This window comes from the organism of the source record quoted next, unplaced genomic scaffold (genome assembly GCF_019419815.1).
Source record: "Pyrus x bretschneideri cultivar Hongxiangsu unplaced genomic scaffold, Pyrus_bretschneideri_v1 Contig26, whole genome shotgun sequence".
NCBI classification, from domain to species: Eukaryota; Viridiplantae; Streptophyta; class Magnoliopsida; order Rosales; family Rosaceae; genus Pyrus; species Pyrus x bretschneideri.
The window spans coordinates 2,256,561-2,269,049 of record NW_025999568.1 but is presented as its reverse complement, the minus strand read 5'-3'; the positions used below and the strand labels follow the sequence as shown (position 1 = coordinate 2,269,049).

At 35.3% G+C, this 12,489-nt stretch overlaps 1 protein-coding gene across 1 annotated transcript; it reads left to right on the top strand.

Annotated features, from left to right (window-relative positions):
- Positions 1 to 8,370: 8,370 nt before the first annotated feature.
- On the top strand, positions 8,371 to 11,744 carry LOC125478739 (auxin-induced protein AUX22-like). The gene is made up of 3 exons (XM_048587250.1): positions 8,371 to 8,836; positions 9,426 to 9,519; positions 11,167 to 11,744. The coding sequence occupies exons 1-3, from the start codon at positions 8,476 to 8,478 to the stop codon at positions 11,243 to 11,245; spliced, it is 534 nt and encodes a 177-aa protein (XP_048443207.1). The 5' UTR covers positions 8,371 to 8,475; the 3' UTR covers positions 11,246 to 11,744.
- Positions 11,745 to 12,489: the final 745 nt, after the last annotated feature.

Genomic DNA, 12,489 nt, shown 5'->3' with positions numbered 1-12,489 from the left:
GTTACCCTTACGATCGGGCAATGATTTATTTTAATAGTGGTCGTGCTTTAATAATCCCAATTATTATTAAAAGGCGTAATAAGTTTAAGTTGCTTAGGTTATATATCTTTGATTTGGTCCAACATCAACCATACAGCATTCCACAATTAGAATTCAAACTCAACTATACCTGATTATTCTGTTACCAAAATCTTTCCAAGTATATATAGGAATTAATTATGTGCAGTTCTTTAAACGTTTAGATTTTCTAATGATCATATGATGTTAATTAAGATAATAGAGCTTTTACTAACTAAGCACTAAATAATTTACTCGTGAATTGTTTCTCGGGGGTGTCATCGCAAGGTGTTGTATTGATGGAACGAATTGGAATCCTGTTGATTGTGCATGTTTTCTGATATTTGAAATTCTTAATTGATCTCACCGGTGAATATTCTTGATTTTTAAGATATATTGTTGTCTGCAATTTGCAGGAATAATTTGATGATTTAATTCGCTATTTTGACTCAATATATGCAGAAAGATTGGTTACTCGCTAACACCCACAAATAAACATATATAGCGGTGGGATACTTATTGAAAAACCCTTCTTTTCTCTCTTCATATTCAATAATGCTAGATAACATATTTGCTATCCGAATGATCAGTAAAGCTACACCAAATTTGTTTTCTAAATCATTTGTTAGCATATATATATATATATATACACACACACATATATATGCACTATTAATTTCATTTGTTATGAATAAATGATTGTCAGAGGGAGCAAAATGACATGAATCAATAAAATATTACCAAATCATGAGTGAACTTAATATGGTGGATAAATTTTATGGCCCTAATGGAAGGAGCTAAACTAAATCTGATTTGAGTGAAGTTTTACACGAATATTTAATGAATCTCGGTAAATATGAATGGTTGGGATCATGATTTTAGTTTGTGGAGTAGACCGAGATGAGGGGTTAGTGTCATAATGAAATTATTAACCAGTTAGCCCACGATATACATGGTTGTTCAAGCACTAACACCTTACGGCATGAGCTGACGACAGTCATGCACCTGTGTCCGCGTTCCTAAGGGTACCCCTCTCTTTCAATCTTGTTACCATTGAAACTGTGGTTAGCATTTTCAAATTTTGGAGTGTTAAAGCCGGGTATCTGGCCCTAAACTGATTCTACCAACACACCCCCCCCCCCCGCCCCGCGGAGCCCCACCCCTGCGGAAAATAGCTTGCAACTTTCCTCCAATTAGTAACTTAATACTGCACTAAACACTCGTCTAGGTCCACTCCACAATTGTTCTCATAATTGGAACCCATCATTTTAGGTTATCAAGAAAGATCAACTATGCAAAAATCATTAAATTAAACACTAAGCTTTTCAGTTATTTGACTGCGACCTGATAAATAGATGATCACAATGTTGTTGATAAATAATGAAATACAGTAATAATTAAATAGCTAAGTTATATCTGATTTGAGTGAGGTTTTATAAAGATGATTTATGAATAAGAATAAAAAAATGAATGGTTTGGATCAAGAGATTACTTTGTGGAACAAATCGAGATGAGTGGTTAGCATTGTATTAAGTTACTAACTGATAACACTTGAGCGCTCTTCAGTAATTTCTCATAAGAAACCTTAGCTTCTAGAAAGAGCCAAGAGAAAAGTTGCCTTAGGAGGAGGAGAAACACCTTTGCTTTACCTTCTCCCGTCTCTAGCTCCTCTTCACTTCATATTTTCTTTTTTCTAGTCTATTATGGTGAACTGTGGTGACTTAGGCCATCTCCAACCCAAGGGTCCAAAGGGCCAGAGGGCCCAAAATAACCCTCAAACAGTCTCCAACCGAGGGCTAGGCCAAAGGGCTCGTGGGCCCAACTGGACAAAAGATGACCAAAGGGCCAACTACCTGGCCCAAATAAGCAAGCCAGCCAGCCCAGGGCCGGGCTAAAAAATTTAAATCTCAACGGCTAGCTGATGTCAGCTAGCCGTTATTTTTTTTTTATTATTTTACAATTTTTTTGGGCCAAAAATTTAAAAAGAATATTTAATTAAGACCCAGAAAGGTGATTGGTTCTATATGGGGATGTTGATTTTATAAGCACGTTTGATTGCTCAAACATCTCCCATAGCCAATGTGGGACAAATATAATGGGTGCCACACATGCAAGCTTTTGCTTGCTCAATTCTCTCCCGATGTTGGACCAATATAATGGGTGCCCCAAATATAAGCTTTCGATTAGCAATGGTAAATGTGCATTTAAGTTGTTGTAATTTTTAAATTTAAATAATATGTTTGGCCCTTTGGCCCTCGGTTGGAGATGGTTTTTTGTGACATGGCTAAAACGAGCCCTATGGCCCTTTGGCCCTCGGTTGGAGATTGTAAGAAATATGGCCCTTCATTGTTCATTAAGATATTAATTTCTTGGAGGGCTAGAGGGCTAAAACGAGCCCTCTGGCCAGCCTTCGGTTGGAGATGGCCTTAGTCTTTGCCTAAGCCATGCTTGGATATGAGTTTCTCATCAATTATTATTTTTCCTACAATTTAATCCTCCTCTCAAAACTTTCCCTGTAAATCTAATTTCACTCCCACTTATAAAATTGGATCATTAGTGGCTGAGCCTTCCAAGAACTGCCCGTTATTTTATAATTATTTCTTGATTGGATACAAGTGGTCTTATGACGGTTTTCTTTCAAGTGGCAACAATGGTACTCATGATTTTGTGTTATGGTTTAGATTGTTTTGGGTAGTGTTGGTGTGCCAAGTGATTGAGATTAACTTTTGTTATGAGTTATATTGTTGCAACTAAATTTTTGCATCCCCGCAGGAGGTGGAGACCCACAAATTCAAGTAACCTATAAAAGAACAAACAATTATGAGCTAGCCAAATACTGGGTTTGGGGGTGTTGTGTCGATCACAAGCTCTTTGACGGTCAAGTTAGTAAGCCATATAAGACTCAATAGGCAGTGGACAAGAGAATAAGTATGTGATAATTGCCTTACCAGAGATGAATCCTAGAAGGGTGTATTTATACCAGTCGAGGATGTGACTTTCTAGGATAGTAGGATCCTTATAAAATCGGGAAAATCCCATATGATATCTAGGAAGTAGATATTATCTTCTTAGGAGTGTGATTACATGCGGCGCGTGCCAATTTTTAGATTGTAAGGACTCCAATATTATAGGAAACTTGATGTTTTCTTGCTGGATTAGGTTTTCATATCTTGCGGAATAAGCATGGTCAATCTCAACGAGGTCGTCAACCTCGGCTTATTGACTTCGGAACGTGATGATGGTTGGAACAAGATGATGGTAGCATCGTCGCTCTGTTTATTCAGCTACGTAGTGAAGGCTGTTGAGTCCATGTCAGGACTTTTGAGGTATTCGTATTCCGATCCATCTTACTCTAGCCCTTGAAAATCATGGTCCCATAATTACCCCCTACTATGTATCTAAATTGACTTGTTCCTCTTGAAGATATTTAGTTATTCAGAGACCATGCCTTTCAAAGTAAATCGGACTACATATTGTTTTAGTTATTCTGACGTGTGGCATATTGAGCTTTTGTGAATACTGCGAAGTTCTTGAGTTATTCAGCATTCAGGCATGTTGCTTTAAAGATCATGCCATGAATATCGCAATGATGGAGACGTCTTAGTTGCTTCTGCACAGAGAACGAGGGATTGTCCGTTGCTTTCCCCATTAACTTTAGCTGTTATATTTATTGATCTCAAGGATAAACTATCTGGATTCATTAGTGAGATGACTCTGAAATATCTCATTTAAATATGTTCGGATCTCCTTATTTGTTTTCTACAAAATTCCTAATTCTTTTCTCTCCAAAAGTTTAGAGCTTTTCCTCCCTTTTGGTTGGATTTTTCTACTTTTCTGATCTTTCCCAATTTCTTTCTTTTCTTCATTCTTCTTCAATGGCTACTCCTTCTAATGTGCTTTCTGCCTTAGTAGCCAATTATGATTCTCAGTATGATCTTCCTATGGTCAGAGTGCGTAGTAAAGAAGAAAGAGAAATCTTTGCTCGTATTCGCCAACTCCTTCTAAATAGGTGCACCATTCGGTGTGAAGCTAGCCACGATGTCCAAAGCTCATTGCCTACCCCTGCTGATCTTAAACACCCATTTACCAAGATTCACCCTTGGTACTTGGATTTAGGGTTGAAATTCATCTTTCCCTATTTCTGAAGCAAATCTTGAATTACTACAAGATTAACCTTTGCAATCATACGCCTGCATTGTTTCATATTATTACCTACTTCAAGCTCATGACCGAATAGTATGGAGCAGAGCTTGGTATTCAACTGTTCTATATATTGTGCATTTTGTAAAAAAGTATCGATCCCCATTACTTCTTTAAGTCCCGACCAATTAGAAGGCCTACCTATAACACTAATATGCAATGCCATGACAAAGGCTAGTATAAGAATGTCTTAGTTGAGACATCAACTAGGAGAGTGACAATTTTGAGTTCAGATTTCAAAATACTACTTCAATCAATCTCCAGTGTAGTAACTATTGGGTTACTCTTAACAATAATAATGTGGAAGGTATTGGTTAATGTCGCCCTTAGTTGATTGATAGGGCCTTCAAGATCATTTATGTTGAGCATCGAAACTAGAAGTGGTTCATAGCTCAAAAAGACTCAGAAAGCATAGGAGAAATGCCATCATGGACCAATTCTCTAACCACCATATTACAAACTTAACATGGGTCGATACAACGACTGCCAAGGATGGGAAAGATTTAGAAAATACTCTAGACATCCCTAAACTCAAGAAGAAGAAGAAGAAGAAGAAGAAGAAGAAACCTAAGAGTGCCGTAAAGAAAGCTAGTGATGCTAGGTCTTCCAAGAAGAAATCTAATATGGTGAAGAGTTCTGGAGCCGTTCATGAAGAGGTTAACAAAGTGCTTGAGATCTAGGACCCCACCCTATTTGAGTTAGCAATGATTGAAATGGAGCAGCATTAAGTATCAGTTGCCAGTGAGAAGGATGAAAGAAAACTTTCATCAGGTAAAGGCGAGAGCTTTGTCGATGCCCCTAGGATCCAGGTTCATTTGGTCGTAGAACAAGGACAGTAGCAACAGCAACATCAACAACAGCAAGAACAACAACAACAACAACAACAGGAATAGCAGTAGCAACAACAGTTAAATAATCTTACTCATACTCCTAGTCAAGGGATAGGATCTGAACAACTTTGTGTCAACATCTCTAGGGGCGATGAGTAGTAATCAACTTCGTCGGACCTCAACAATCATCTGTCGGAACGTCAAGTTTTTCTGGCACAATTAAGAGAGGGGCTCTTTCTCCACTGATAATCATGCATGTCTACGACCATGAAGTGCTTCCCTTCAATGTAAATGATCTCTAAAATGTGAAGCATGCCCAGGCTTTGATCTGTTCGACTATTTCTCCCACTAATTTTGAGGAGATAAATGCAGGGTCTGAGCACTTGTTGAGGAATTGAACCAGAGCCGAGACTTACTGTACTATTTTTCCCTACGATTATGAGTATTTTTCCTGCTGGGTTTTTGCTACCTAATGAGGTTTTGATGAAGCACCCATCCTAGGCTAGTCATACCATTATGAGGTTTACTACTTTCATCCCGTATGACGTTTGTTTTTGACATTATGCATACTTCTCACGTTTCTCCATAGTCTATGGGGTTTTCACCTACTTTATGTTTAACCATAGCAAGGTTTTGTGAGTTTTTCTACCAATGCATACTTTTGTTAATTTGAGACTCTCATTCACCCGTTATTGCCGATAACTTCATCAACTAACCTACTTCATTCGCTGAAGACCTGATGCGATGTTTTGTTTGAGTATTTGCACACTTAAAAGGGGGAGTGTTGCAGTTCTATTAGATTAGGAATGTGATCGTGTAAACCTATCTCTTAGATTCGATATTATCCTATTAGAGTAGTAATCCTATTAGGGTAAGGAATTTACCTTCTTTACTACTATAAATAAAACCACAAAAAGGTGAGATAACACACACCTCAAAATCACACATCTCTCTCTTTTCTTTCCTTGCCACCGCACCCCTCTCTCTTTGTCATTGTTCAGTTAAATTAGGCCTACATATACTCGTTTTTTGGCAATTGAAATTCAAATTTTATAAGATTGCATCACTCTATATCCACACAATGCTTTCGTACCATACCAAATGATAACATTTTTTAGCTATAACAAATTTCCACACCCCCTTCACCCTTTATAAATTTTTATGATTACTCGAAATACGAGTCATGCGGTTTATCATTCTAGTTTTTATATTAAAGGTGGATGACATAGTTCATATATCTCACTTCTAGGGTATGTTAATAAAATAAATAAATTCACGAGTTATAATTTGAGTGAAATGATTACGCTATGTGACTGTCACTACTACAAATTTTTACTTACATGATGCAGTTTATGCGTCATGTTAAAAGTTTAATGACACAAGGGTTTAGTATCATCTTTGTGGGTGTCATTAAAGATATTTTTTATGACGTTGAAAGAGTGTCATGTATTACTTTTAAGGACGCCTAAAAAGCGTCATTGAATTAAGAACTTGTGTCATATATTACCATTTAAGACACGGAATAAGTGTCATAAATAGATGAATGAGCGACATGGTATACTAAACATGACGTACGCACAGTGTCATGTATAGCTGCTAGAGACGCCTAACAAACGTCATTGAATTAAAAAAGCATGTCATTTATTTCAATTTGAGATGCGGAATATGTGTCATAAACATAGAAATGAGTGTCATGGTACACTAATTATGACTATAGCACTGAAACCATTTGCAGTGTCATTGAATATTAGAAACGACACAAAAAGTGTGTCATAAGCCGTTTAATACATGTCCTGAAATATGTTTGATGACATATCTAATGTATTTTTAATTTGAAAGCAAGACCTACATAATTCATCCAGAAAGCAAGATATTTACCTTAAATAAACTAGTATTGCTTCATAAATTTGTAAACCCAAGTTTACAAAAAACAATCTCACAATCAACACATTTAATAAAATGTGTAGAGATTTCCTACTAAAATAAAACCACTGAATTTAAAATTTCACAAGCTAGCTAGTCTAGTGTTTTATCTATTGGGATGAAGTCATCAACATACTCAGCCCACTCTATTCTTAATGCATCAATTTCCTATTGAATGTAAGTAGCTTTTTCTTTGAATTGCAACAAATCACAACCAAATGAAACATGTGACGACAAAAACTAATTTTAGTCATTAATTAATAAGAAGGCGATAATACTTTAAAAAAATCACCGTTAGCTGTAAATTAATTTGCCTGAACTATAAATTACCCACAAAGAACATAATCTGCACACCTTCCACCACATGCAACCATAACCCACTGCTCCCAAGGTAGCTGCTGGCATTATGTGTTTAGGGTTGAATCAGGTTGTGAAAGAAATTTGTAATTAACTAAAGGAGTCATTTAAAAATTCGTATCTCTATATTGAAGTCCAAACCATAACTTAAATTCCTTGCTAATGAAAATTACTCGACCAAATACATTATCGTAGCATAATTCATTTATGTGTTTAGCTTAGTCTAACCACATAGGTTAATAATTAATATAAGAGTAGTTCTAGGATACGCTACATCAACCCCCACCCCGCCCCTCCTCCAAATAGTCTCTTACTGGCAAAGCTAGCATTGGCAGCTACAACTGCAAACTCTAAAGCTTATTGGTTATCTTATCTATTGTTTTAGAAAACAACACAGCTAGCTGGTATTACCAGGTAGCTATTAACATATGCATGCACCATCAAGGCATCCTAGCGCCAACGCATGCACAAACAAATTTTATCCATGCACGTATCAATGTACGAGTTCACAGACAGCTAAGTAATAATCCTAGCTGCATCATGATTCATGCACAACAAATGGGATGACCATACATTATACATATACATATACGTATACATATACATACATACATACATACATACATATATATATATATATATGTTGTAAAACCATAATCCCATCTTTCATGATGCTATCCCAACTCGTCTTATAATAATAAAACCCCAAAAAAATGACATAGAATTAGGCAAAGCACAACCACAATAAAAAAAATCACGTGACCTGTTCCAAGGGAGGAGATCGGACGGTGAAGATCAGATCCCACCAAATCTCAAAGCGCCAATAGCTTTAGGATCTGTCCCATATCCAACTTATGGTGCCGGCCTTTATTAGTGTTTGTAGGGGGCACATAGTCCCCACTTTTGCCTCTCATGTGACCGACCAACTAAGGCACAGTTGACCTGTCATTGCTCCCACCATGTCCTATATTTCTATACTTCACACCATGTATAAGGACTTGCCTTTAGTCACTTAAAACTGTATACAAAAATCCCATTTCCCACCAATCAGCAGTAGATCCAAACAAGGAAAATAACACACCCAAATTGTTCAAACCTCAAAACCCAAATGGCCAAAGAAGGTTTAGGGCTTGAACTTACAGAGCTGCGGTTGGGAGTGTCTAGTGGTCCAATTTTAGTGGACAAAAACGAGAAGAAAAGGGTGTTTTCAAAGATTGACGGTGGAGATGGCCGGAATAGTACCACGCCTGGTGACTGCCGGAAAAGTCAGACAAAGAATCAGGTTGTGGGGTGGCCTCCATTGTGTTCATACAGAATGAAGATTAATGGCTTGAATGAGACGTCGAAAATGTACGTCAAAGTTAGCATGGATGGAGCACCTTTTCTTCGTAAAATTGACTTGACCATGCACAAGGAGTATGCAGATCTTGCTCTCGCGTTGGAGAAGTTATTTGGTTGCTATGGCATCGGTGAGTATACTGATACATGATTCAGTATATTCATTTTACTATTAGTATAAAGTATATTAAGTTCTCTTCCTATTTAATTAATTAAATTTTACTTTATTTCTTATTTCAATTTTGAAAACAAAGATATGTATTATGGGAAAGCGCATATTAAGATTTAATTGCAATATAGACATTCATTTTATGCTTCATTAGTTATAGGAGTAATTAACTTAAAATTATATGTGAAATTTGATTATGTACGCATTAACAATAGGAGAAAAAAAATAACATGATCATCACTACCATGTTTAATTTGGTTTCCTTAGCATTATCCTTCTTTTATACATTCTTGTCCAAGTGGTTCTGGAAAAAGTGGTTGAATATATATATATATTTTTTTTAATTTGAAACAAGGTGGAATGTTGAAGACTGAACTTACGAACATTGATCAAATATACAATCTTTTTTTATGTATTTAATTATATGTATGTACAACAACTAACACTTGAAGGAAATAGTTTTTTTTATTTTTGTTTATTTATCAAACCTTTATCTATGCATATTCTGAAATTACAATGTGGGGTGTAAATTTATCTGTGTGTGTTTACAGGCGAGGTGTTGAAAAATGCAGACAACTGTGAATTTGCACCCATTTATGAAGACAAAGATGGAGACTGGATGCTAGTGGGAGACGTTCCTTGGGAGTAAGTCTTTCAAACCAAAATCCCAACACGTAAATGACATGAATTATAATTTCTATTTTTTTATACTTATGAATTACAGTTTACAAGTGCGCGCTAAACATATTATTGAGAACTTAATACAAAGATTGCAGTATTATTATGGACAAATACCATGCCTATGGCAACACCAAGACCTGGGTTACTTAATTAAGTTGACCACTAATTGAGGATTAGAACTGAAAAATGGGGATAATCTAACTTCAAACATATACAAAGATTGGAAATATATATCCTTAATGGAGGTGATACAACTTTCCATGATCCAATTGAGCGTAAAAGACGAGTAAATTGAGCAAATGCTTTCAAAGATAAGGCTCTAAACAATTTTTTTTTTTTTTCATTTTTGAACAAACGATATTATGGTTAGTAATAATGTGGTTCAAATTCTATTTTGACAAGAATCGAATCTAAGACCTTTTAGTTTCAAGTGAAGATGAATATTAGTGCTAAGTGGCTAAACAAATCTATTAGACAACTTATATTTTCATGTTGAATTTTCTTGAGTGTGAATCTCTCATGAAAAAATTAAGGGTCATTAAGAAACGCAGAATTAAAAAAAGATCTTGGAATACAACTGGATTTGCATATAAGGTTCATGTAGATGGTCAATAATGGTTGCTAAAGATTAGTCGTAAAGTGTATAGGGTTAACGGTCTATATTGGTTGACTTAACACTAATCAAGTCTATAAAACCGGCACTCATTAGGCATGCATGCTATTAATTTTTTCATCCTTGTAAAGGTAAGGGACGAAGAATTATATATGTCTTTCCACAATTTCTCACATTATTCGAATATCTTTTTGTTTTTTTTTACCACATATATTTGGTCATACTGCCGACATAATTAAGCATTTTTTGTAATGATGTGGGGCAGAATAATGTCCTTTGAGGTCTTACGGATTAGTCATGAATAAAGTTTTTAAATTTTTTTTATTAGTTTTCCTTATTTCTAAAGCTTACTAAGACAAATTATTATATGGAGAAAAAAGGCGTATGACTATCATTTTTTTTTGTACTTATTTAATAGATATAGCCCATTTAGTGAGTACGTCGAAAATGTTGAAAGTATTATAGGTTTTTTTAGCCAAAATGCCCCTTGAGATTTGCATAACTTCTCACTTTGGTCTCTGAGATTTGAAATCAATATAATTGGTTTCTGAGTTTGTCCACAATCAATCATTTTAGCCTTTGGGTGAAAAACTATGTTAAATAAGGATCAAAATGACAAAGTTAACCTCAATTTAACAAACAATAGGCCACACTGATTTGACAAAAATTGAGGATATTTTGTCATTTTATGGAGATTTTTCATGGAATGACTAAAATGATTGATTTTAGACAAACTCTGGGACCAATTCTATTGATTTCAAATTTTATGGACCAAAGTGAAGAGGTAAGTGAATCTCAAGGACCTTTTTGACTAAATAGCCAATACTATATCATACATCAAGGAAGGGGTAGCTTATGTTATGAACCTCTACACTTGCCTGTTGGTTTTGCGTTAGCAAGAGCTCTAATTCTAAATTTTGTGAAGGCTCAATAAACCTGATTTTAATTATATCAAATTTGTAGTAGTTAGTCTAATTAATTATGCTTGTCATTTGCAGGATGTTTATTAAGTCATGCAAGAGGCTTAGGATCATGAAGAGATCGGATGCCAAGGGAACGACGGAAGAGGAGCCATAATAATCACTTAATACCGAAAATGAAGATCAACATATGACTGCATTCGACTTCGTACGTATTTTTTTTTTTTTTATATAATCATTAATTAATTGCTGCCTTCAGCAGAGAATTCTTGTTTGAATCGCAAATTAAAGGTGAGACTTCGATATTGTTAAGAATATATATAGGACCCCAGGACTTAAGGGCATATAACATTCCTCCACCATGCATCACCATTAATTTACTTCACATATATATATATATATGTGTGTGTGTGTGTGTGGTTTGTGTGTTTCAGACGATATATATCTCTTATTATTCAACTGCATCTTCTTTTTTATTAATAGCACTTTTGGATGCTCTACCGTTTGATATGAATTCTAGCTGTCACCGTCGTGAGAAAAATTTCAGGGGGCTTAACTTATTACAGAAGAATGCTTTGTGTGGCACTACTTTATACATTCAAAACATTCTGTGTTAAGCTTCTAGTATAATATATAGAAAGCTTAATATAACCTAAAAGCATAGAGCATCTTCAAGAGATGCTGTAGAAGAGAGATAAAGTTGTTTCAAAATATGAGTGGGTTGCATTTGATTTGTTAATAATAAAGTATGCAAAGTTTGTTAAAATCAAGAGTATTGTTGGAGATGAAAAATTAAACTGAGTAGCTAAAATAGTTTTTCTAACACTATTCACTTGCTAGTTTTATTGTTTTATTATTTTTTATTTATAGTTTCTCTTAGAGATGCTTTTAGACCATTTACAATTGTGAGGATAGAGTTTATATTTAAGCTTCAAAATGCCCTAACTATTTCCAATCATTGGGCTAGAATAAGGCTTAGGGAGAAAAAAATTGGGCCGAATTTCCCCCAAAATTTAAGCCAGGATAATTGATGAGCCCCAACTGTGCTCATGAATGGCTTGCTTTTGGCCCAGCCACAGACCATCAATGTGCATCACGTATCACACTCGACAAGGCTTCAACTGCTGGGTCCCAACATTGGCACCATTGTCGGCCACTTACAATGAGCCCAAAGGCTCTTTTTTTTTTTTTTTTTTTACCTGATGACTAGAAATAATGTGATGTTGGTTGATCCAACTATCTAGATTCAAGTTATATTTTTTAAATCAAGTATATAATATATAAAATCCAACAACTGAGATTGAATATAAGCAAATCTAACCGTAAAAAAAATAGATCTAATAGTCGAAAAGTAAATCAAACAGCTAAAACAAGCAAAATTCACCCAAAAAAACTATGTTG